Source organism: Pinus tabuliformis, chromosome 3_2, assembly GCF_031772625.1.
Source record: "Pinus tabuliformis cultivar Carrire ecotype Pingquan chromosome 3_2, CPIR1, whole genome shotgun sequence".
In the NCBI taxonomy this organism is placed as follows: Eukaryota; Viridiplantae; Streptophyta; class Pinopsida; order Pinales; family Pinaceae; genus Pinus; species Pinus tabuliformis.
This window is the reverse complement of record NC_142302.1, coordinates 37,879,750-37,907,425: the sequence shown is the minus strand read 5'-3', so window position 1 is coordinate 37,907,425 and position 27,676 is coordinate 37,879,750. Positions and strand designations below refer to the sequence as shown.

The following is a 27,676-nucleotide window of genomic DNA, read 5'->3' as shown; positions in this document are numbered from 1 at the left end:
GGTAGCAGGTTGAAGATATTGTCATCAAGGAGTATCTTCACAAGTAAGTATCTTTATATCCACATATGAATCTATCAAAATGTCTTTTTGCAAGGACAACAACAAGTTGGTTGGGGCATCAAACTTTCTTGCATGGAAGAAGAGGACAGATTTGATCCTCATAGAAAATGAAGTTGTGGACTATGTCAAGGGCTCAATCACTAAACCTACTAAGGAAGAAGCTCAAGCTTTTGCAAAGTACATGAAAGGGGAAGTAAGGGCTGAAAAGATTCTCACAGAATCCATCAAAGATCCCCTCATTCCCTTATATCAAAGTTGGAAACATCAAAAGAAATATATGACAAACTTGTAGAATTGTTCTCCATAAGCACTGTAGGAGAAGTGATCTCATTAAGGCAAGAACTCTGCAAGATGAAGATATCAAAAGAAGAAGGAATAGCCTCATACTTTATGAGGGTGTCAGAAATTAGAGACCAACTACAAGAGTTAGGAGAAATAATGTATGATAAGGAAATGACCACCATAGTGCTCAATGCACTACCAAAGGAATGGGACAACTTTACATCAAGCATCTATGGAAAGAAGGAAGCAATCCCATTCAATGAACTTTAGTCACTATGCGAAATTGAATAAACAACGCTGAAGGCAAAAAGTGATGTAGGATCAAACAAGCAAAACACAAGCATTTGCTGGCATGGTAAATAGAAAAGGAAATTTTGGGAAATTTGTTCCTCAGAAAAAGAAGAAGAATATGGCGAAGGTCCAATGCTATGGCTGTCAAGAATATGGGCACTATAAGAGAGATTGTCCCAAACTCAAGAAGGACAATAACAAAAGAGGAAGGGAAGAAGCTCATATCACTGAAGAAGTGGAAGAAGCTGAAAAGAAGAAATCAAAGGAGGAAGTGAAAGATCTCTACTATGATTGAGATAATCTTCTCCACCAAGTTCTTTTCAGTTTTTGCAAAGCTATCATTGTAGGAAACTCTAGAAGCATGATAGGATGCATCATTTTGAGATGGCATTATAAGGGAATACGATTGAAGCAAGAGCGCATGACATCATCATAAGAAGCTTGAATGATGGTTGGAGTAGAAGTCTATGGCAGTCGTTATTAGAAAAAGGTAGCTCTTGGTAACCTCATTGTGAGCATAAGTAGAACTTATGGGTACAAGAGAGACATCTAGTATAGAAATCATCATACATCATTGGAAAGGAGCATTTACGGGATAAGGATAATTAAGATCTTGTGTTGGAATCTTCATTAGAAGGTTCATCTCTTGGAAGAAGCAAGTGTCTTGCTGAGAATTCCACCTTGCATGGGATTCATTGTTTGGAAGAATGATGATACGATGACAAAGGAGTGCAGCATGTCGAGATGGTTGAGGTTCTCCCAATCAAGGAAAAGGAAGTTGCTAAAGAAAGCCTAGATGACCAAAAGAAGAGAAGGTGGATCTCTTTTATTGGAAGGATGCATGGTTCACATATTGATTAGATGAAATCAACATAATATGTCCTCATATGGAATATGAGGTGGTTGACAAAGATGAAGGTAATATGAATGAAAGTTCTTGGAGAGCAATATGTGAAGAAAGAAAGAAGAGATCACGAAAGATGCAACTATGGAAAAAGGAAATCAACATCTGATAACTAGAAGAATTGGCCATGATATCTCCATGGGAAAGATATGAAGACCTTGGTAAAGTCTGAAAATAAAGAAGACCCTTGACATTGAATATCTTGGAGATGTGTCAATATGTGTGCAGGATGTTGATATTGCAACAAGCAAATGTCATGCTGAAGGGCCATCTCAAATGGTAATTTTGATTTGATGTTCATTTTGAGTTTTGAACAATATCTGGATTGGCTAATACAAGACTACCAAAAGAGAATTGTGGATGTCATCTACAAATAGCTACTCATATGGAAGGATGGAAGATCCTGAAGGATACATGATGTGGAAAATGGAGTTGTATGAAGGAAAGCCATATATGGTTTAGCAGATCACTTTTTGATGAAAGGAAGGATGACATGACTGACATGGTTCATGAAGGAATGTGATGGATGGTTGATGCCCTACAAGACGAAAAAGATGAAATTCATGACATTGAATGAAGGAGCTCTGCAAGCAGCTAAAGGTCCCATGATCTCCACCAAAGAAGAGATGGCTGCTACTGGAAATAGGTCCCTAGTTAAGAGGGAGCTTGGAAGCAAGTTTCTGGTAAAGAAGAAACTTGGAAATCAAGTCCCTAGCTAAGTGGGAGCTTGGACAAGTCCATGGTTGAGCGGGAGCTTGGGTACATTCCTTTTATAGGAACGGGTACATTCCTTCATAGGAATGGGTATATCCTCCCTAGTTGAGAGGGAGAGATAGGCACATCTTTCTGGTAAAGCAAGTTTCTGGTAAAGAAGAAACTTGGAAAGCAAGTCCCTCACTAAGTGGGAGCTTGGACAAATCCCTCGTTGAGAGGGAGCTTGGGTACATTCCTTCATAGCAATGGGTATATCCTCCCTAGTTGAGAGGGAGAGATAGGATGCCAAATGCTTACCCAATCCTCCATTCATTTTTGTCTTCACTTTGGAAGAAAGAATGGAGGATTGGGTGAGCATCTAGCATCTGATACTCTTTGAGGATGTGGTAGGGCATCCAAGATAAGAGTAGTCATAGATGACCGATATTCTTTGAGGGCTGAGAATCCAAGAAAAGAATAGTCCTAGAAGGACATACTCTGTGAACACCCGGGTGGAATATGTTCCTTGATAGACAATGATGATGGTGTCTATAAATCATTTGTCTCGCCAACATTGTGCGTTGATCTTGTTGAGAGAAAGAGTTGTTAGTCAAGGCCTTGTTATGTGATAATGTTGGATGATATGATGCTAAATAGATTGGTTACCAATTCGAATCTTCTTATAAGGATTCTTCAAATTGAAAATGTCCAAGTACCTTGTATGGATTATGAGTACCTATCTAGTTAAGAGGGAGTGTTGAAATATGTAACTAGGTTTGGTCTTCATAATGACATATGTAATCATGATTTTATGTATTTAATGAATAGAGAAAAATAAATTTATTATTGTGAGTCTTGAGGCATGGGTTTCACGCTTAAGAGAATTTATTTTATAGGTCAAGCATGCATTGAGTGCTTCTAGGTTTGTCATAGAGTCATTGTCATGTACTAAAGACCCATTTAGGCCTGTTACATACTGTAAAAGAAAATCTATTGAGTCAATGACCCTCCAAGACCTTGTCATGGCACAAAGATCAAGTCGACCTACATGAAGAGACAAGTCGGCCTGAAAGAAGCAATTCGACCTTATGAGAAGCCTATATAAAGGAGACTTAGACCTCACTTGGAGCCACACACTTCACACACAAAAGTTCGATCACAAGAAAGAAAAAGAGTGCGAAGAAGAAGATTATGAAGGAGGAAGAGAAAATCAAGTTTTTGGAATTGTTTTTGGGAGAAAGAATCTACCCAAGTAAAGGAGAAAGGAACAAGATCACACCATCATCTCTCACTCATGCTAGGGTTAAGGTTTTTTCAGAAGAAGCTGATGGGCAAATCGAAGTTGCAGAAAAAGTTACTGGGCAAGTTGAAGTTGCAAAAAGACACTGCTAGGCAGTTGAAAGTTGTAGAAAGAAGTTGTTAGGCTGGTCAAAGTTGCAGAAGAAGCTGCTAGGCAGGTCGAAGTTGTAGAAGAAGCCGCTGGAAGTCAAAATTTACAAAAGTCGTTAGAAGTAAGGTGTGACTTAGTCTTGGAGGGTCTTGGTCAAGGGTCAAAGGTCTTGGAATTTGCTAATTGAAGGTCTTGTTGACCACTACGTGTCAACTACCCATAGCAGTACACCCCCTTTTTTCTTCGCAAAAGGGATAGCGCTTGATCGATATGTCTGTGCCATTCGATAGTCATCGTCGACCCGATCGTGTTACATTGTAAACCCAGTCTGCATGTGTAAATTGTAAATAATCTTAGCAGATTTGAGTCATGTATGTAAATTACTTAGGCAAACCTAATTTTCTAATGATAATCTACGTACCGGAAGGTTTTTTGTCTCACCGACCTATGGTCGGCAGAGTTTTCCTTCAGCCTAACCCCAAAGCCGGAATGGATTTTGTCATTAGAATCTTAGGGGAATCCTAGTGTGCTTCGAATTTATGTAAAAGTAATTTGGAAATAATCCTAACTATTTGGTTAGGTTATTACAAATTGCTTGATCTGCTAGATTATATTTGTGTCGCAGAACTGGGTGGTCTATGAGGGTCTATGTCAAATGGGTTTTCCCCCTTGAGATGTAAAATTGTAAAAGTCATGATGTAAAGTGTCTTGAGGGTTAGAAAATAATTAATCCTCTCATTAGTCCTAGGTCCTAGGTGATTTTTCCAAAGGCTAAGTTCGAGGGTCCACTAAAAATAATAAATAAAATTAAAAAATAACTAAAAAAATAAAAAATTCAAAAAATTCAAAAAATAAATCAAAAATAAATAAAAATTTGAAAAATAAAATAAAATAATAATAAGTCAAAGTTTTGAGAAAATAAATGCAAGATTTTAATTTTTTAATATATTAAAATGCATTTAAAATTTTGACGAATGAGATTAAAAGGGATTTTGATCCTCATCGATGGTTGAGATCATTTTGACATGAATCACTCGAACTAGCTGTTGGGAAATTTTCCTTTAAATAGGGTGTCAGGGGTCATTTGAGATTGGATCTTAGAGTCGTGTGCTAAAGAAAGCTCCCTTGTAGTCACTTTTTGTGCAATAAAGAAAGACTTTGGGGTTGAAATCTTACTAGTGTTACTCTTCTGGAAATGCTGTAAGATGTTTTATTTTTCTGCATAATTTTATTTTCAGTCATTGATGATAGCTTGATGAAGATTGATTTAGGCATAGGTATCTTGTCTGATCTCTGGGGTTTGAATGATACTTTAATTTCTGAAATATAATGGCAGGTATCTCCATTTGATCTGAATTTCACTATTGTTTTCTCCCTCTATGTTAATGGTTGATTTAAGCTGTGCAGGATATCCTTAATTTTAAGCTTACCGGGTGTTAGGGGAAGTTCTCGGCTGAACCAGCCAACTCCCGGATTGCGTTTTCTGAAAGAGCGCAGCCAGTTTTGATCTCGGGCTTATCATTTGAATTTTATTTTTTTTCCTTTTTTTTCTTTTTTTCTTTTTTTTTTTCTTTTATGAATGCATGAAGGGTTTTCTGAAGTACCTCACATTAAATTTAAAATTCTGAAAATATTTCTGTGGCATATTGGAAAATCTGGCTATTTAGAGCCTTTGAGCTATAATTACTGTAATTATTTAGCTGGTTTTAAGATTTTAGGTTTCTTCCTTGCACATTTTATTTCTGGGTGTTAGGTTTTTTTAGGTTGCAGGTACAAATTTTGAAAAATTTTCAGGGTTTCCATCAGGCAATCTGAAGCGGATTGATTTAATTTTTTTTTACAATTTCTGAGGAAATTCAAGGGTTTTCTGCTGCTGCCTGGAGGGTTTCTTTTTCGCAGAAGGATTTCGAAATTTGTTTTAGGTGTGCATTTTTCAAACCTCCAGATCTGCATCCTTCAAGCTGCAGCACTGGCCATCAAATCTTTCATTCTCATGCTGCCGCATTTTCTTCTGGCATTCTCAGCCACCACACAAATCTCAATCAGCTGCCCATTCACGTGCAGTCAGCTATTAACCTCAGCCATCCTTCCACGCTGCTCTTCAAAACCCTTGCTACATCGTTCTCTGCCTTCACGCACTCAAAATCCCACTCTCATATCCATTTCAGCTCCACGCTCAACAGATCCACGTTTCCTCTGTGTGAAGCTCTTCCAAATGCTACCAAAATCATCGTTTTCCTTACACAGATCTTCTAATAGCCACCTCTTGGGCATTTCTCCCTCAGCGCCATCAAACCTGTACGCATCCCTGCCCGCCTGGCGTGCTACCTGGTCCGAGCTACTCATTTCTCCATGGATCTCTTCATTGCCATACACCTGCCTTTCACTTGATGCCTCTTGCGTGAAGCTTTTCCTACCCCCACCGCAGCTCTTCCACCCCTCTGTGGCTTTAGCAAACCTGCTAAATCGCTGCCTATTCCTCCACGCGTCTAGCCTCCTTTCTCTGTGTCGGCTCCCTTCAACTCGCTCTCAGCTCCTCCCTCATGCTGGCACACCCCCGCTCCTATCCAGCTCTGCGTTAAAGCCTTCAAATCTGTAGCCTCCAACATCTATTCCCACGCTGCACCTTTTTGCCTTGCCCGTCGAGTTGTATATCCTTCCTTTCATCGTTGTTCCATCCCACGCTCCAGAACTGCAACCCCATTATGTTGTCCAAGCCTGCAATCCGCCTTCCCTTCGCAGCCCTTGCCCATTGCACCTGCCATTCCCTCATCCGTCTGTCCTACACACTGACCTGCACAAACAAAGCGTTCGATTTTTATTTGATATCTTGTGTGTTAGGGTTAGCATACTCTATTTCATTTCTTTTGATATATGCATTTTCGTTTTCTTTTCATGTTATTTAATTTTCATTTCATTTAAGTTTATAATTAGTTCAACTTCAAGTTAATTTTATAATTTATGTATATATATGCTAGTTAAGTTAGTGTACTTTTTTTTTTTTAGATCTTAAGTTCTAGAATTAGATTATTATTAGTTTTAAAAACATTAGATTTTAGTTGTTCTTTTTTTAGAATCTTAAAATCATAAAAAGGTATATATATAAAAAAAAATCATAAATGGTTTAATATTAAAAAGGTTCCTTCTCAATTTTTTTTTAAATCTTAGTTTAGAATAGGTTTTAGCTTTATTTAGATTTAGTTTTTCTATTCTGATTTTTAATTTTAGAATTAAAAAAAAAATAAAAGTTAAAAAGGCTTAGTCTTTAGGTTATTTTTTAATTTAGATTTAAGTTTAGATTAGATTTAAGTTTTTATTAGTATTGTGGTTTTGTTTTTAGACTTAAAATTTTATAAAAAATATAAAAATATATACAAATTAAAAAATTTTGAAAAATAAAAAAAATTGAAAATTCATTTTTTGGCGTCTTTAGTGGTATCTATGTTCCACTTTTCCATAGTTAAATGCACTTAAATGTTTATTTGAAGTTAGCTATGTGAAAGTGGTAATTGGTTAGCATTTAAATTTTATGATCATTTAAACCATTTGATTTTTCTTAATTGCTGGATTATTGTTAAGGCGTTGTGCGTTTGTTGAATATCTTGCATTTTGCTTCTAAATGATTGTTCATCATGGAATTATAAAGTTAATATTTTTGCAGCTTTTGATAAACAATTATTTAATCATTAGCTCCATAAGGCACTGGTCTATTAATTTCTAAAATCAATCAGGTGCTAAGTTGCCTTGCTGTGTCTCCCAACCCAACTGGTCCACAGTTGGTCTTCCTTTGTCCCATAGGGTCTACCCACCTTAGCCTCGGGAGATGGCTTAAACGGAGAGATCGGGGATCAGGGTGACAGCCCCCTGTCTGAGCGTTGTCGTGACAATCTGTGCAACAACATTTTTTCTCGCCGTTGCCGGGGATATTTTGTTCTCGGCATTTCAACGACATTCATCTTCTCATTTTTCATCATTTATTTCATCTTTCTCATCTCTCATTTGTGCTGGCAGATTCAACATTCTTGGGCATCATTGGATCTTTTCATCACCTTATCTTTCGTCATATCAGCAACTACTTTTCGGTTCGTTTCTTGTTTGGGTGGCGACTCCATTTTATTTCTTTTATTTTTCCCAGACAAGAAGCCTCCCTCATATCTGCTTGTTGGTTGCTTTTTGGATCCTAGAATTAGATTCATTGTTCAAGTGGCGACTCCACTTCTTTCATCTCTTGATTTTCTTGAGCAGAGATCTCTTTCTATCATCCATTTGGTCCCTCGTTATCCATCATGGATTATTCGTTTAAACCATGTCATTTTACTAATGATCTCCATGATTTACCGGAAGTGGCCATTTCTAAATTACCTTTGTTCTCGGGTGGTGGTTCAGTCGCTGTTAGAAGGCATTTATGGAGTTTTTATCGTATAACGTTAATGTATTGTAAACTTCCTCAATATGATCATGAAGATCTCAAAATGCGTCTATTTGTCCTTTCTTTAGAGGGTTATGCTTTGAATTGGTTTAATAATTGTCCTGAAGACTCTTTCACTTCTTTAGAAGACATTTTCAATGCTTTTAAAGATAGATATGGTTATTCAGATAGCTCGCCTTGTGCCCCTAAAAGTGTGCAACAGAATGAAAGTAATCTTATAAAAGGTCCAACTGTCGATGAAAGATTTCAAGACAATTCTTCATATCAGAATGTGCCATCCACCTATACCATTGCAGATCAAATCCATGATAGTGCAAAAGCAAGGACAAATTGTAAAATCAGTGTCGACAATGAAAAAGAAAATCAGAAGCAAATTATGCAAGAACTAATGCGGCTGGTTAAAAATTATGGAGATTAATCAAACTAATTACGGCAATGATGTGAGAACTTTATGCACCCACCTGGAAAAACGTGATAAGGAGATCGAAATCAGGAAAATTAAACACTCTGATCACGTAACCGAGAACTGCATCCTTCAAGCTGCAGCACTGGCCATCAAATCTTTCATTCTCATGCTGCCGCATTTTCTTCTGGCATTCTCAACCACCACACAAATCTCAATCAGTTGCCCATTCAAGCGCAGTTAGCTATTAACCTCAACCATCCTTCCATGCTGCTTTTCAAAACCCTTGCTACATCGTTCTCTGCCTTCACGCACTGAAAATCCCACTCTCATATCCATTTCAGCTCCATGCTCAACAGATCCACGTTTCCTCTGCGTGAAGCTCTTCCAAACGCTGCCAAAATCATTGTTTTCCTTACGCAACTCTTCCAACAGCCACCTCTCAGGCATTTCTCCCTCAACGCCATCAAACCTGTACGCATCCCTGCCCGCTTGGCGTGCTACCTGGTCCGAGCTGCTCATTTCTCCACGGATCTCTTCATTGCCATACACCTGCCCTTCACTTGATGCCTCCTGCGTGAAGCTTTTCCTGCCCCACTGCAGCTCTTCCACCCCTCTGCGGCTTCAGCAAACCTGCAAAATCGCTGCCTATTCCTCTAAACGTTTGGCCTCCTTTCTCTGCGTTAGCTCCCTTCAACTCGCTCTCAGCTCCTCCCTCACGCTAGCACACCCCCACTCCTATCCAGCTCTGCATTAAAGCCTTCAAATCTGCAGCCTCCAACATCTATTCCCATGCTGCACCTTTTTGCCTTGCCCGTCGAGTTGTATATCCTTCCTTTCATCGCTGTTCCATCCCACGCTCTAGAACTACAACCCCATTACGCTATCCAGGCCTGCAATCCGCCTTCCCTTAGCAGCCCTTGCCCATCGCACCTGCCATTCCCTCATCCGTCCATCCTGCACACCGACCTACACAAACAAAGCGTTCGATTTTTATTTGATATCGTGTGTGTTAGGGTTAGCATAGTCTGTTTCATTTCTTTTGATATATGCGTTTTCATTTTCTTTTCATGTTATTTAATTTTCATTTCATTTAAGTTTATAATTAGTTCAGCTTCAGGTTAATTTTATAATTTATGTATATATATGCTAGTTAAGTTAGCGTACTTTTTTTTTTTTTTTAGATCTTAAGTTCTAGAATTAGATTATTATTAGTTTTAAAAACATTAGATTTTAGTTGTTCTTTTTTTAGAATCTTAAAATCATAAAAAATATATATATAAAAAAAAATCATAAATGGTTTAATATTAAAAAGGTTCCTTTTCATTTTTTTTTTTAAATCTTAGTTTAGAATAGGTTTTAGCTTTATTTAGATTTAGTTTTTCTATTCTGATTTTTAATTTTAGAATTTAAAAAAAATAAAAGTTAAAAAGGCTTAGTCTTTAGGTTATTTTTTAATTTAGATTTAAGTTTAGATTAGATTTTAGTTTTTATTAGTATTGTAGTTTTGTTTTTAGACTTAAAATTTTATAAAAAATATAAAAATATATACAAATTAAAAAAAAATTGACAAAAAAAAAAAAATAAATTGAAAATTCATTTTTTGGCGTCTTTAGTGGTATCTATGTTCCACTTTTCCCTAGTTAAATGCACTTAAATGTTTATTTGAAGTTAGCTATGTGAAAGTGGTAACTGGTCAACATTTAAATTTTATGATCATTTAAACTTTAAAGCATTTGATTTTTCTTAATTGTTGGATTATTGTTAAGGCGTTCTGCGTTTGTTGAATATCTTGCATTTTGCTTATAAATGATTGTCAATCATGGAATTATAAAGTTCATATTTCTGTAGCTTTTGATAAACAATTATTTAATCATTAGCTCCATAACACACTGGTCCATTAATTTCTAAAATCAATTAGGTGCTAAGTTGTCTTGCTGTGTCTGCCAACCCAACTAGTCCACAGTTGGTCTTCCTTTGTCCCATAGGGTCTAGCCCCCTTAGCCTCGGGAGACGGCTTAAACCGAGAGATCAGGGATCAGGGTGACAGCCCCCGGTCTGAGCGTTGTCATGACAATCTGTGCAACAATAGGTCTATAAGAAGGGAAATAATTCTGGTGGGTTTTCCTCTCAAGTTGGAGAGGTTTTGGCCCTGGTTGATCGCCTACATCTTGTGTCCTATTGTCTCATTGATTTTACTGTTTGGTAGTTGTTTAATGATAGAAGAACATTAATAATAATCAAGTGAAAGAAGAAGCTCATCAATTTAAGTAAAAATATATCACAAGTAGTTATCAAAGCAAGATAAACCACCTACACTTGCTGCCCCTAGATTTCTCAACACTGACTTGGGTCTTGTGGAAGTTCTTGGTCTTGGTTTTTGGGTCCTCAATATCTCACTTTGATCTGATTCTATAAGAAGAGAAGTTGTTTGGGTTTTCCCCCTTGTGGGGTTTTTGCCCTGGTTTGGAGCCTACATCTTTGTGTTCCTTGTCTCTTGTGATCTTCATGTTTTATATGTTTTGGTAATTATTTGATGAAGAGAACATAATAAAAGAAATAGGAAACCAACAAATATTCACAAGCAAAATTATCAAGTAAGAGAAATCAATCCTAATTTGCTAGCCTATTGGTTTCTCAACAGTCACCACCTGAGACATGTCTCAAACCATACCTAACTTTACCACGCAGGTACCTTAACACATGCTTTGTTGCAATCCAATGTACCTGATTCGAGTCAACCACATACTAGCTCAGGGTGTTCACTGCAAAGCAAGTATCCGCCTTAATGTTAACCAGATACATCAAGGATCTCATCGTCTGTTTGTACATCGTTGGATCCACCAAATTTGAATCTAAAGCATAATTGTTTAGCTTCTTCAGATTGGTCACCATAGGTGTAGCCATGGACTTGCAGTCCATCATGCCGAATCTCCTCAAAATCTAAGCAATGTACTTCCCTTGTCTGAGGAAGATCTCATCAGCTCTCTGCCACACCTCTAATTCCAAGATATAGTGCATCAGGCCAAGATCCTTCATCTCGAACCTTGAGGCCAATCCCTCTTGCTCCCAACAATGAGCCTCTTTGCCCCTATAAGGAACAGATCATTCACATATAGCGCCAATATCAAAAGATTTTTGTCAAGAATCATGAAGTAAATGTCACGATCCACAACACTCTTGGTGAAGCCTAAGCTCATGAAGTATCCATCAATCTCAGAATACCACACCTTGAGTGCTTGCTTGAGTCCATACAAGGCCTTCTTCAATCTGCAAACATGGGACTCCTTCCCATGTATCTCGAAGCCTTGAGGTTGTTCTATGTACACTTTCTCTTCAATCACACCATTGAGGAATGTGGTCTTTACATCCATCTAATGTATCTTCCAACTCATGACTGAGGCAAGAGAAACAACATTTCTAATAGAAGTATACCTGGCGACTGGAGCAAATGTCTCGTCATAGTCCACTCCCTCTTTTTGGTAGAACCCTCTCGCCACAAACCTCGCTTTGTACTTCTTGATGATGCCATCTACTACATGCTTGATCTTATAGATCCACTTGGAAATCGCTACTGACTTCCCCTCTACTCTTGAAACTATCTCCCCCACATCATTCTTCATGATGGATTGATACTCCTCCATCATGGCATCCTTCCAAACCTACTGGCTTGTTGCCTCCTCATAACTAGAAGGCTTGGAATCAATGATGTGGCTCATCAATGCCATATAACCCAAGTACCTTTGTGGTAGTTTGCTCTCCTTGGAAAGTACCTTTTGGAGTTGCATACCCTTTTGCATCCTGCAAAGTATCACGAAACCATATTGACCTTTTCCTAGTCCTTGCAACATTTCCTGGTGGGTCCACTGGCTCTGCTAGTTCTACCGACTTCTCCTAATCACTTGAAGGATGAACAATTGGAATAGAAGGACCTGTACTTGCATCCTTCAGAGCTTCCCGCTCTTCACTATCAATCTCCATGTGGGACTCTACAGACCTTTTGAAGGCTACCTCCTTATCAAAAGTAACATCTAGGCTAACCTCAATCTAACATTGTCCTAGAATGTAGATTTTGTATGCCTTAGATGTCTCGATGTATCTCACAAAAGTGCCCTTCTTACCAGAAGGTTCCAACTTCTTCTCCTTGGGCACGTGAACATATACTGGACAACCAAAGATCCTCAAATGACCAACATTTGGCTTCTCTCCTATCAATGCCTCCTAAGGAGTCTTGTTCTCCGATATATGGTGAGGACTCTTATTTTGAACATAAATGATTGTGTTGGATGCCTCTGCCCATAAGAACATGGGTAGATCTTGATCATGAATCATTGCCTTTGTTATGAATAAAATATATAAAAATAATAATAAATAGTAATAATGATTAATGAACTAATAATTAGTGTTGAAAAGACATGTCTCTAAGGACATGCCCATTCGTTGAAGGGTACCTGCCTAGGTATATATATTGGACCCTCAGTTGTAATCAAAATATCTCTCATCAATTTTTATATATACTATTCAATATACATACTTGTATTTTCAATGGAAGTCTTCATCTCCAAAGTGTTCTGAAGATTATTGTGAAGTATGAACTTTGTTCGTGACATTGGTATCAGAGTTGTTTGATCCTCTAGCTACTCAACCGCTACACAGAGCCAGTCTAATCTGACCTTTGGCCATCAACCTTTCATTAAGTTCATTGCCATTGGAATTTAGGTTTTTAGCCATAAAAGTATTTGGAGGTTTTCCATTACGTTGTGAGGCCTTCAGCCATAAAAAGAAAAGAAAAAAAATTAAAAAGGGAAAAATTTATTAAAAAAAGGAGATTTTTACAAAAAAAAATAAAGATATAAAAGGATCAAGAAAATAAATTATTAAAAAAATATAAAAAGAGCAAAAATAAAGAAAGAAAAAGAGGAAATAGAAAAAAAGAGGATTTTATATATTTATAAAAAATTATAAAAAAAAGGAATTTAAAAAAATATATATTATATATAAAAAAAATTGTAAAAAAGGGGATTGTATTTAAAAAACGAATAAAATAAAAAAAGCCGCCACAATCTGTGGTGCGGTTGACAGAGTTTCAACCATTGCACGACTGGGCACACAACCACCACCGCCGCCACTTCTCAACTGGGCACCACCGCCACCAGGTGGATCCATCCGCTCACAACACCACCACCACACAAGTTCCACCACAATGTTCGAGTTGCAACAATGTTGTCGCCTCTGCCTTTGCAATGACAACTCCGTCGTCTATTGTCTGTTGTCTCTACCCTAGTGCTTCAACCTGATCCACACCCATCGAGCAAATACTCCCACACTGCAACTGGATCCCCATCGATGTTCTCCTATTTGTGTTGTTTCCATCCTCTGAACGAGCTCATCCAATCACTGTCGTAGCTTGTGCATTACAGTGGTAATAAAACGCCACCACACCCTGTTCATTGCAAATTGTGGTAATCAAACACACAATTGCAACAATTGTACATTCACCGTCAACTAAATTTATACACAACAAATATCCCTGAAAGATAAAAACATGATTAGAAAATCCAACAATCACTGGCCATCAGAAATCGTGGGTATCTCTCAGCCACGAAGGGTAGCACGTGAGTGCATGATGTGTTGGTTGGGGCGGTTGGCTTTTGCACCCCCCAACCACGTTCGATTCCTGCGGGATGCGCATTGCTGCTGCAGCATTTCGATGTTCATGTATGTGTTTGATGATGACGTAATGTGTTTGGTAATGTGTTTGATGATGATGTATTCTGCTCGATGATGACGTATGATGACGTATTCTGCTCGCTTCGGCGATAAATATTGTATGATGAATATGATGAATCTGCTCGCTTCGGCGATATATGATGCATTATGATTCTTCAGCGGGGATTCTCTCCCCCACTGAAAAAATCCCTTACTCAAAATCAAGTTGAACGCAGTCATCAAGAGCCGTAATTTTTCATAAACAACCTCAATTATCTAATGCCCAAACTATTATTTAATTAAGCATTCATGTTACAAGTTTATTTTATTAAAGTAAAAATTATTAAAAGGACAATTAAAAATAATGGAGTATTTATAAAGGGTATAATAAAGAAGTACCAAATTATAAGTAACAAAAGAGGGTTTATTGAAATTTCTATAAGGAAGGTTACAAGTTAAAAGAGTACTATAACTAAAAAAAAAGGAGATATTATATCAAACATAACAAATAATAATAATAATAATAATAAATATTTAATAAAAGAAAGGGAGGTCATCTATTAAACGCTAAGCTCATCTCCACAAAGTAAAAGGAGGTAATTTTGAAGAAAAGAATTAAGGTTATTTAATATATATTTATATATATAAAAGAAGCTTCTCTTATGAAGAAAATATACGTCCTTGTCAAAGCAATTGTTGACGAAATTATCTATGAATACAAATGGAGTCTAATTCAGAAATAAAGGAAGGAAGATTTCCAGAAACCTCATTAACTTATGTTCTCGTGCTATTTAGATTTAAGGGGACTGTTGCAAGAAAAGATATTTCATATTACTATTTCTACCTCTCCCACCAAAGAAGAAAACTTCATAACCCCTAACCTTGCTAACCAATTGGTGATTCCTGAGTCAAATGTTATCGAAAAATTAGACTACTGGAATAAAAAACAATATGACATAACCAATTTACAACTAAACATTGGGGATTATACATTTATATCACAATTCTCAGTTCGATCCCTGTGGAGCCATCAAGGTGACATTATTCTAGGTTCACCCTAGATGGAATCACTAGGGTCTTTTATCCTAAATACGAAAAAGAAGTTTTTGACATTTTCCTACAGGAAGAAAAAATAACACTACAAGACATTACATTGAATTCAGATTCAATAACATTATAAGACATACAAGATATTTCAAAAGTGATTTTTCAAGAAGGTAAAAAGGTACTACAAAATATGCTAGGAAAAGTTGACAAAATCACCGCTAACAAAAATGAAATAGTTTTTCGACTTAAAGACCATAATGAAAAAACACTAACGCAAATTAAGAACCTTAAGAAGGACAAGAAGTTGTTGGAAAACAAGGTACAACAACTTATTGAGATGGAAGCATCAAAATCTTCAAATGAAGAAATTCAAGTTGAAGAGAAAGGAATGAATACCAATCCAGTGAATATCACAACTGAAGAAAACAAGCCAGTTGAAAAACAAAACACACTCAAATATTGCAGTTCAAACGATGGAAATTCCAAGTGAAGATTTTGTACCCAACTCAACATCCTCAGTACCTGAAGTAAATCAGAAAATTGTGACACACTTGATAAGGGAAAGTCAAACCAAACGAATTCCTTATCAACATCCATATCAAAAGAGTAGAGAACTCAGCCAAGCTACATATCTGTATCACTTAGAATAGAAACAACAAACTTATTTTCTGAAGAATACTGAAGTTTGCACAATTCAGTCCGATGATAACAATTCATTATAAATTTCCAGTAATCAGAAGATTCCACAAAAGATTGATTTAGGGTGGTCAGTTCCCTTCTCAGAGAGACAATTTTGTTTATCTCTCAGAGGATCCTATCATCATAAATCAATGAAGATGACAACTTGAAGAACTCTAAAAGATACAAATAAATTACCAAGACAATGAAACACATGTTACGCCTTGTCAGCAATAAAGCTTTGAGGACAAAGCTTTCTAAAGAGGGATGCAATGTTATGAATAAAATATATAAATAATAATAAATAGTAATAAATTAATAATGATTAATTAACTAATAATTAGTATTGAAAAGGCATGTCTATAAGGACATGCCCATTCGTTAAAGGGTACTTGCCTAGGTATATATACAGGACCCTCAGTTGTAATCAAAATATCTCACATCAATTTTTATATATACTATTCAATATACATACTTATATTTTCAATGGAGGTCTTCATCTTCGAAGTGTTCTAAAGATTATTGTGAAGTGCGAACTTTGTTCTTAGCAACCTTCAGAACTTCCACAATGGACTTTTTCTTCCTTTCTGCAACCCCGTTTTGTTGAGGGTTGTAAGAAATGATCCACTCCCTCTTGATCACTGTCTCCTTGCAGAAAAAAGTCTTTAGAAGTATATTCTCTGCTATTGTTTGACCTCAAGACTTTGATCTTCTTCCATTTCTAGTTCTCTACCTGAGCCCTGAACTCCTGGAACATGTTGAAGACCTTGTCCTTGGTCTTCATGAAGTAAATCCAAGTCTTCCGAGAGAAATCATCAATGAAAGTCACATAGTGCAAGTAAACTCCCAAAAATGATACTATCATTTGTCCACATACATCAAAATGCACTAGATCGAAGATCCCCTTGGACCTAATGTCACTGTTCCGAAAAGATCCCTTGACATTCTTGCCAAGTGCACACCCCTTGCAAACACCATCATTCTCCTCCTAAAGCTTTAGAAGACCTGTAACCATCTTCCTCAACTCTGGTAAAGCTCTGTAATGCAGGTGACTAAATCTTCGATGCCATAACTCACATAGACTGATACTATCATGTACCAATGCTTGGGTTGGTCTTCCTATCAGTCTATATAAGCCTCCCTCTCGAACACCAATTACTTCTGTTGAATCTATGTTCGAGCCCTTAGGCCATACAAGAACCTGTTCATCCACAAATGCAACTTTGTACCCTCTGTCGTCCAATATTGAGATAGAAAGCAGGGTCTTCTTCAATCCTGACATAAACAAACATATCGCATGTGAAGTGTATCTCCAGACTCTAGCTGAAATGATGTTGACCCAACTCCTTTCACCACATACTTGAATTTATCCCCAAGTTCCACCTGCAATGTTGAGTCTCTCTCTGTCAAATCAGTGAGAGCATCTTGAAAACAAATCATGTGCCTAGAAGCACCACTATCCACCAATCAAACATCGTTGCCATTTGTAATAGTGTTGTAAGAGTGAAGACAAGGAAATATTTCTTAGACTTCTTCTGTGGTGGAAGCTCATCATCATTATCAACATAGGCTACCAATGCATGTTGCTTTCCCTTCCTTTTCTTTTGAGGACACTGGGATGCATAGTGTCCAAAATCATGGCAATTGAAGCACTTGATCTTTGACATATCCTTTTTTTTTCTAATCCTGAGTTGGAGCAGGTCTTTTACCTATATTCTTCTTATCAAAATTTCGAAAGTTTCTTCGTCTTCCTTTTCCTTGCATGGGCTACAAGAGCTTGCGTTTCTTCATCCTGAGGATTTTGCTAGTTGTTCTTCGACAATGGTCTAGCCTCCTCTTGGACACAATCAATCCATAGCTTATCAAATTTGGGTAGATTTTCTCATGCACAAATTCCCCGAACAAATGAATCCCATGAGGAAGGGAATCCATTGAGAGTCACTGTAACAAGCTCGCTATCATCAATAAAATCTCCAATTGGTCTAAGCTCATCTCTCAACTTAGAGACTCTCATAAGATAAGAAACAACATAATTTGATCAAGACATCATAACACTTAGAAGTTGATTCCTCAAGGTTAGCTTCCTGATAGTGTTGCTACTCTCATACAATCCCACCAAAGCATCATACACTTTTGGAAATCTTCAAACCAACAACATGAGGAATCAAGTGATCCTTATTGAATCTATCAAGATTCTCTTAGCATTGGCTTCAACCTTCTTATACTTGGCTTTCTCCTTAGCTTCCTCTAGCTCTCGAATGACTTTCTCCACATGATCCTGAAGCTCATTTTCTTCCAAGATAAGAAGTACCCTGGCTTTCCAAGATTTGAAATTGGTGGCACCATCCAACTTAACTTCAACTCTGAGACTTGGTGCCATTTTGACAAGAGATCCAAAAACCAATCAAGTTGTTGAATACCTGGTCTCTAAGGCTGACTTCAATAGCAAATCTTTTAGTAAAGCTCTGATACCATGTTGAATTTTCTACAAGATGTATAGTAAATACAATTTTCTGCTAGATAATTACTTCCTAATGATTTTCATACAATATTCTTATGCCACTGATATCATTGAGCAATTACACTTCAAAAAATATCAATAGTAAATGCAACAGAAACAATAAAGATCATAGAAAGACAACCATGCATAATAGAGACAATAATTTTACCCTGGGAAACCCAACCTTGGGAGAAAACCCAATGGATGTTTTTTTAGGAGAAATTATTCTTCAACACGGTTTATAAATCAACAATTTTGTCTAGAAATCTGTGCCAATATCCAAGACCAAATACTAGTTAGACCTGGTCAAATCATCTGCTGGTCAACATTGGTCAAACTAGTCAAAACAGTAAAAAATCGGCCCTGGTAAACTGCTGCCTCTAGTCAATGTGCATGTGCGGCCCTGCAATTGGTCAGACGGAGGTCAAATCCACGTGTGCAGATTGCAATCAAACCCTTTGTCAACATTGTATGATCTTCGGTCAAATCAAAGGTCAAACAACTCGGTCAAGACAAGTCAAACTTGGTCAAACATTCAACTTTTCCTTCACACATGCTGCTGGTCAAACTTGGCCTATTCTTCTCCCACATGCTGCTGTCCAAGAGAGGTAAGTGAGAGAAAATGCTTGCTCTTCGTTGATTTGGAAATGAGGCATCACAATGTCTATTTATACAAGTTGAATGGGGCAAAATAATCCAAGGGACACACCCTTTCATCAGCTGGGATGACTTGACATCTTCAGCCGACTTGACTTCCTGGGCCGACTTGTCACTCCAAAAACAAATTTTATTTTAATTTTCTAGGACGACTTAGAGATCCCTTTTTCCATGCAGAAATACCTCCCGATGCTACAAAAAATCAAAAAATATCACCCTCTAAGCATTAAAAAAAATAGAAAAAACTTAGCATGTCAAATTGAGATTATGTTTGAGTGATGGGTGCATTTTTACTAGCGTCATGACAAAGGAGTTCAAACAATCAATGCCACCAACATCGAGGTAGAGGGCTTGGTCCTCTTAATTAAATTCTAGTTCCATACCCTCATACATGACAAACTCCAATGGAAACATTATAATCCCCCCAATCCTAAAATCCTGAAAACTGTTAAGTTTGCTGTATTTTGAGTGGGATCTAAAATTCTACTTTCTCCATATGAAATCCAATGAGGTCAGACCACTCTCAAACATCTCGAATCAATTAATGGTAATGTTAAAAATTTAAGTAATTACTTTAAGAATTTAACATTACCATTAATAGCATTAGTAGGAACTGGACAAATCCACTTCTCAACACTTGGAATGTAATGTCCCAAATTTTTGGATTGCCTTGTGATGTGGTTAGAGGGGATTCCCATAGCTTGTGTCAGCTAGGTTGTATGAGTAGGATTGCACCACTGGTGGACCCCAGAGGGTTTTGGAGGAGTTTTAGGGTCTGACTAGGATCACTTTCCATATTTCATCATCAGGATCAATTCCACACAATTCGATCTTGGTTTCGTTGCATTCTAACAATTTCCATAAAATAGAGTTATTATCAGGGATATTTAAATTATTTATGCTTAAGGTGCGATTTTGGGTTGATTACATGGAAGAACACCTTAGTGTAATAGCTTGTTGGAAATAGAATGAAAAGATCTACGAGACAGAATGATAAAAAGGGGCTTTTGGTGGCCGGTATGATCATGGTGGCAAATTACACATTTTTTGGAAGTTAAAAGTGACTTTAATTAGTTAATAAAAAGTCAATTAAATAAAAGAGGTGAAAAGTGTTTTTCATTATTTAATTGGAAAAAAAAGGTAAAAATCTGGCAAAAGGGTCATGTGAGTTATAAAAAAAGGGAAATGAGGAGTCCCTCCTCATTCTTACATTTGCTCACTTGAAAATTACAATTTTGGAGAGCTCTTTAGAAATAGTCTAAGGTTTTTGAAAAACCTCATTCCAGTTGCTGGTTTCAGTGTTGAAAGTTGAAACTATACACCCTAGTTAGTGTTGGAGTAGAATCATTCAGATTTCGACATTGGGCTTCATTGTTGATGGAGATGAAAGCATTGATAGAAACGGTGAAGGTATGAAGGTGTTATCAATTGATTTTATAATTTGTGCTTGAGTATTCTCTATTTTCTTTATACAGGGCAAGTTATCACTGTGTTAGCTAGTGCATTGGGCCAACTCTATTTGCTGGTGATTGTTGAGCTATATCAGGGCTGAGTTGCCATAATCTTTTGCTGAGTAGTGGGCCAAATTTATTCTGCTGTTGGGTGGCCAAGTTCAGAGCTTCATTGGCTGAGTTTTCACTCATAAAGGGAGGCCGAAAATCCCTCTTTCTTGCTAGTTGAGAACCCTTTCTTGCTGGGCGTATCTCTCATCCATTTCAGGCTGAATCTATCTTTTTTGGGATGGCAGAGAACAATATTTTGATGGGGTCAAGTACCATCCTTGGTTGGCTGAATTTGCTGTAGGAGTAATCACTCTTTTGTGGGCTGCGTTCCATTGTTTCTTGGGCTGAGTTGGCTGCTAACTGCGTGGACTCTGGAGAGTTATTTGGACCACATTTGAAGGTGGAACATGTATTGTTATCACTGCTGAAGCAAATACTTATTTGCTGATACCTTTCTGGGTTTTTTAATCAGTCATCTATAGCCATGTATCCATCAAAAGTCTGCTGATATTTATTATTGTATTCCCTTTAATATTGCAGTGGCTATCTTTGTCAATGGTATTTACCATTTCTAGGCTCTATGTAAATTACTTACTGCTGTTTTGAAGTATTTTCAGTCTGTTTATTTGGCATTGTGTATATTTTATTTGAAGAATATACAAAAATGGACCTAAAACCATGTGCATACAAACTGTTTGACAAAACTAAGCAAACTCAGAAATTTTAGTGGAAAAACTGAGATATTCCTAGGGGGATATCTTACATGGAATCCCTTCTAACATTGCTTAATTGCTCTTCCCTGCATTCCAAAGCCTTTGAGAGCTCCAAAATTGTGACCGAATTGTGTGAGAATGAGGAAATAAATTGATTTTAGGATGTTTTTTTCACAGGACACATACCCAAATTTCGGGACACCAATAGGGCTCGTGTCCTACAAATAAGACACGGGTCAAACTCATGTCAGACACATGTCACCGATGTGTTGTGTCCGACACAAAGGATTCAAGACACAAGGGGGTGGGGGGGTGGGGGGGACAACATGTCAGGTGACTTGGATTATGTTTAATGATGGTCCATTTAATCCAACACGTTACAAAATTCAGTTTTCAATATTTTCAAAATCAACATGAGTTGATGAGAAATGCTACTCTATCAAATATTCATCATTGTAAATTGGCAAAAGAAACTTGTTTATTTATTTTGTTGTATCAGACAATGAATTTCACCAACATATGAAGAGTATATTATGAGAGCATTGTTCGTTTTACCAAATTGAAATCTACATTCTGATGTCACATGAATCTATTAATAAACAGTCGATATAAAGTTTTTGAAGGACGGGAATTCCAGAGCTTATCACCTTAGGTTAATACTTGGTAGATCTGTATCAAAATCTAGTCTTTTAAACAGATAAAAACCCTCGAGTTCATATAATTTTATCTTACAAGAATAATATGCTTTTGTGCTCCTGCTTCTCTGCAAATATGAAATACTTCATGTTATGTTCTTTAGGTGCTACTTGATTTTTCAGTTGTGAGAATGTGGTGTATGAACAAGATTCTTACTAAGCTAGTCAATGAGAATAAATGTCTCAATGGACATATATGTGCTATAGAGCAACTTGAAAGGGAGAAAACCGTTATTTCAATGTGTGTCTGTAGTTTCTTTTGAATCTGTCATTTTTTAGCTTATTAATGGCAGACCAGGTTTTGTTTTCCTTTTCATTGACCAGATTGTTCATGTGACACACATTTGAATTAGTGTGAACTTTATCTTGCAGGACATATGGGTTCATATTAACCGTTGAAGATCTGTCTCCAAATTTAGGTGTCTTTTGGTGAGTGGAAAAGTGTCTTTTGTTGATAGTATTTTTTTTGGGTCCATTCAAGAGTTCCAATGTAGGCTTGTAATTTCAAATGAACACTGCATTATGTTGCAGGTACTTCTTCACCGAGATTTTTGACTTTTTCAGAGTTTTCTTCCTTTTGGTCTTCCATGCAAATATTTTGTTCATGATAATACCATTGACAATACGCCTCAGCCATCGGCCATGTTTTCTTGCCTTCATCTTTGTTGCCATCACAGCAATGCTGAAATCTTATCCTTCTGTAAGTGATTGCATATATCCGACCTTCCCTCTTCTTCTCTTTAATGCAAACATTGATGCCTGTATAGAAGCAAGAAATGTGTCTTGTCAGAATGCTTGCAAGGCATATATGATGATGGAGATTAGGTTTTTGTTTTCCTTTACATTGAGAGGATGCGACTCAAAACCTCTTTTAACTTTGAAAACTACAGGTTGGTGACTCTGCACTTTACCTCAGCCTCATTGCTTTGTTCATTAATGAACTTGCAGGTAAAATTGCACCATCTGAATAAGGGTGTATTCACTCTGACATTTATTTTCTCATGATCTGCAAGAGTCATAATTATTTACAATTATAATTTTTTACTTAATTCTTTTGTTTTTCTTTCATATTAATGGGACCTCCTCGTTTTTCGATATATTTACATCTAACATTTTGTGAAACCTCAAAAACTTCTGTGCAGGGATGCGTTTCTCGTTCTTCCTTTTGAATGGATTTACTGGGATTGCTCTTTTGAGTCCAGTCATGTACAACCTTTGGATTTGGAGGGTCTCTCTCTCTCTCTCTCTCTCTCTCTCTGCAAATATGCATATGCTTTATAACATTTGCCTTAACATGTAACTGCAACAGGTTACCTTGTTCCAGTTGACGATGATCGTCGTATAATAAGAGAGACACTCACATGCTTTGGAAGAACTTTTTGTCCTGTGTGATATCATGTTTTGCTATTTAAAATTCATCTAAGATGATCGGTGATCAGAATAAATCCACAATTATGTTCTGTTGATATCAAATTGTTACAACTGTTTTTTGGGACATGCATTATTTCTTTTAAATGTGTACCTCTGCTAGATAAAAATATGCCGCTACAAAGACTACTAATTTGAGGATTGCATGCATCATTACACGTGAACTTTGAACTCATGAAAATTCAAGTGACAAAACGTCTCCATCTTCACAGGGAACTGGAAATGCAAACTTCTATTTTGCCACTGCTTTGGCCTACGCCTGTTTTGAGGTGAAGCATAAACTGAAGCTCTAGCTCCCCATTTAGAGATTCTGCTAAAATATTAGAGGTGACATGATTTTACTGATAACGTTTGCATCTCTTTGATCTTCTTTTGCAGCTGATTTTGATCGTTGAAAGTGTTGGCACAATGCTTTCCTATGATAGATCTCTTCGGAAGCTACTTACTCTAAATACAGTGCATCAAACGGGTGATACGTGAAAGGAAATTACAGGTTCTTGCTTATAAGAGCTCTCTTTTGGGATTGTCTACCACAATTTTTTCTCTCTTCAAACTCCAAAAGCAATTAAACTTTCTGGAGGATCTTTGGTCTTATCCTTGACTATTTCACTTTTGAAAATTCTCATATATATTGTGCATTGAAAGGCAATTGTTAATTTCCTTGCGAATTTTTTTCAGATGTAGTTACATTCTTATCAAAAGGTTTTGCAAAGTGTAGAGGTGAGTAAAAGGTGAAAAATCTCTCTTTTGTTCGGAAAGCGTGTTATGCATTTGCCTACAATTGGATGACACTTGGTTAGAACAAACACTAACTGGGATTTCCTCAGTGAATCACAGGGTTATTTATATCTTGATATTTGTTGTTCATTATTCATCATGTTTTGATGATAAAGTAAGATTATTAATGATCAATCATGGTGAAAATATGACAGGCTCATAAATTCTGAGACTAACCATCATTTGGCATCTAAAAAGGAGAGAATTTCATAATGTTTTTTTAATCCCAATGTTGGAGATTCAGGATACATCTGAGATTTTGTATGCGACTTGGGATTCTTAGATATAATAGACATGTAGAACACCTATCTCAAACTCATTATCTTCGGAGCTTTATTTTACCCTGCATGGGATTTATTATTATTTTTTTCGATGTAGTCGAGGCACATTGATGTTGTAGCCTGATGTACTGGTCGTTCTTCAAAAAAATATCAATATGGATCAATACCGGGTTCTATATCGATGCTATTTTACACTCTTTAAAAGGAGCAATAGAAGTTAACGTTATCAATTATAAGTTATCTAGGTAGCTTTATATGTTCGACTTATATGCATTGAGACTGATTCTTAACATGGTGTTTTCTATCACCTTGTAAATGAAAACGGTCAGAATATAAATATGAAAAGAAGAAACAACAAATCTGGTTTGATGCTCACAAGGTACTGAATTCTATGATTACCATCGATCAAGATGGATTCTAAAGTTGTGAGAATTTTAAGATGGATTCTATCTATGAATAATACTAAGCAGGATGGTTCTATTGGATTCTCATCCATGAGTACGGTTAATCAAGACGGAGTCTAATATCATTGGAATTTTAAGAAGTATTTTAGTACTAGTCGATTATTGAGCCATATGTAAGCAATTTTATAGAACAATCATATGCCTCATTTCACTTACAATGACAAAAGAATCTAGTTGTATGGTCTTATTGATCTATTTTTATGTATCACTTTTCACTTTTAGATTTGGTCATTCATAACACCTTTTTCTTTTTTGTTCTTTCATTGAAGCAATTGCTATGGTGCGAGTCATAAGGTGTTTTAAAAAAATTTAAAAAAATTGAGCAAATGGAAGAGGGTAGATGGCATAAGGTTGTCTTTAATGATAGATTGTGCAAGAGCAAAAAAACTTGGATGCAGCAAAATAACAAATGGTTTAGTAAATGGGGTATTTGTTTGAACGCATATCCCATAAACAGCAAAGAGATGAAAGTTTTTGTTATGGAAAAGTTCCACAAGCGTACTTGGGATAAGGAGCTAGGAAGAAAGGAAAATTACTATATTGAAGTGTTTAATCCCACTCATAGTCATCAGCCAAAAGCATACATAGAGGCCAATATCTCTTGGAGAGCCAAAATTCTTATTGCTCAGTTAAGGACTAATTCTCATCAACTCCGTTGTGAAACAGGGCGTTGGAAAAGGCCAAAGGAAGTGTGGGAGGAAAGAGTATTATTTTTTGTTCTTCTGGAAAAGTGGAAAGAAAAAAACATTTCATTTTAGCCTTCAAAGACAACAGGGAAAATTATGCAGATATGCTAGCAGCTAGCTCTTGGGATAATCTATTTAGCGAGGGGTCTGTTGAGAAGCTAGGAGCATTTATTTTGAAGCTTCACAGAAAAAGATCCGAATACATCAAGCAGATGAAGAAGCAATTTGTTCCATAGGCTATCTTTAGCCTCATGGATGTTAAAATTTCTTTCTTTCTTTCTATGTTAAGTGAAGTTTCAAAAGACTTAGTCATATTTATAACTTATGTGTTATATGTTAGGTGAAGTTTCACAACACTTAATCATATTTATAACTTGTGCGGAAGTACTTGTATGAATTTTTTTCCTTTAAAAACTTTCCTTGCATTCCACACAGACCCCACCCTCCCCACATATTCGTTTCTACATAGACTCTTTCCCCCACACAAGTTCTCCACATATTGCACAATGGTTCGTGTTCGCTCTCCGCACTCCGCACAAAACATTCTCTTACTCAAGGCTTGTTCCGCACTTAATCGTTTAATGATTATTATGGTTCCACCTTTGCATGTCTTTACCTTTGCACTCCCGAATAACTTTTTCATACTTGGTCAAATTTAAAGTTTTTTAATTATGTGCCTTATGCACTTCTTGAGGGTCACTTATGATTCATTAATGAGATTATAATTCACAAGGAGAAAGGTAGTGATTCGGGATTAATGTGGATTAATTATCTCATTTTCGCATGAAGCATTAGCATTTTCAATTAGCTTCCATTTATGATATGTGCATGTCCCATAAAAAAGGGTACACAATGAGGTGATGTTTTAGTAAATGATATTCATGAATTAAGCATTTAAACAACCAAAGCTATGTAATTCATGAAGTGATAGTCACACGTATATCAAAGTGCGTAGGAAGAATAACGAGCATGGTAATTATAAAAAGAAAAGAGCCCTTTTGTGGAGATACTATCAATACCCTCGCTTGTCAAGATAAAGACTTCCATTGCTCTATTGCATATCAATGTTTCTTGAATTTAAATTTATGGTAGAAACTCTAGAACAAGATTTGGATGATTGATTTGGTAAAAGTAGGGTGTGTACTTGAAGTATTTGGTTTAAGGGAGATCATTTCTTGGTCTGCTCAATGATTTGATTTTAAGAGTAGAACAATGCGAGTAGGAGTTGAAGGAAAGAATGTTGACACCTAATCATCAAGATTGGGTGAATATAATGTAAATAAATAAGTAATATGAACAATCATTGGGTGATGAAGTGAACACTCTCTCCCTCATGTATATAATGAATACCTACCTGAAGGAATAACACATACGAATCAATTTTGCTTTGAAGAGTTATTGCCTAGCCTGACATGGTATCAGAGCCAGTCCTAATTTTAGTACTCCTGCCCTTGTAACTCCATTTTCTGCCTATTTTCTTGTTCTGCCCATATTTCAGAACTGACACCTCTGACCTGGCAACAGCGTTCCAGTGCAGAGGGCGGTTTTGGAAAAGGCGTTCTCCACATGATTGAACGTCCTTGGCTGAAATCCTGTGCCCATCTCTGTACAGTGTACCACCCTTGATTTTCAAACTCGTGCCATAGTCTAGGTATCAGCGTGAAGGAACGCAGATGAGAGAGTGTGTTGTTGAAGTTTGAGGGAATGTTGCGCACCATACTTGTGTGAAACGTGAGGGCTGCTTCGAACAGGTCGCCAAGTGTGGTATGAAACAAGTGGTCCTCCACGCAGCCGCACGTATGGTTGTCAAACGTTTTCACTGTATACGACAAACATTTCTTTCTTTCTTGTAGTAAACTGTTGGATTTTATGCATTGTTGCTCACTGTGAGACTGTGCATAAGCTGGTCTGTGCGTTGATTTTTTTGATACTTAGTATTCCGTGCGGAAGACAGAATGACTTTGCCTTTGTGAACTGACTCTGCTACAGTGAGATGCCCTACCGTGAAATTTCAGATGATGCGTATGCATATTAATGGTGCATATGTATATTTGTAGTTCTACGTTCTCATGTACATTGAATGCCAT

General features: G+C 36.8%; 1 protein-coding gene across 5 annotated transcripts in view; it reads left to right on the top strand.

Moving 5' to 3' along the window:
- LOC149179703 (GPI transamidase subunit PIG-U) overlaps positions 1-24,619 on the top strand; it is a 398,977-nt gene extending 374,358 nt beyond the window's left edge. The window contains exons 9-16 of one of the 5 annotated variants that reach the window (XR_016256865.1): positions 22,326-22,382; positions 22,485-22,653; positions 22,844-22,901; positions 23,096-23,181; positions 23,594-23,650; positions 23,760-23,874; positions 24,060-24,101; positions 24,314-24,619. Coding sequence is in view for 3 of the 5 variants with exons in the window: in XM_089415759.1 (XP_089271885.1) it covers positions 22,326-22,382; positions 22,485-22,653; positions 22,844-22,901; positions 23,096-23,181; positions 23,594-23,650; positions 23,760-23,861 (529 nt within the window). In the remaining 2 variants the exon portion in view is untranslated. Of the gene's footprint in view, positions 1-22,325; positions 22,383-22,484; positions 22,654-22,843; positions 22,902-23,095; positions 23,182-23,593; positions 23,651-23,759 lie in introns of all 5 variants that reach the window. The other 4 variants (XR_016256864.1, XM_089415759.1, XM_089415758.1 and 1 more) reach the window with 4 other exon arrangements.
- The last annotated feature ends 3,057 nt before the right edge of the window (positions 24,620-27,676 follow it).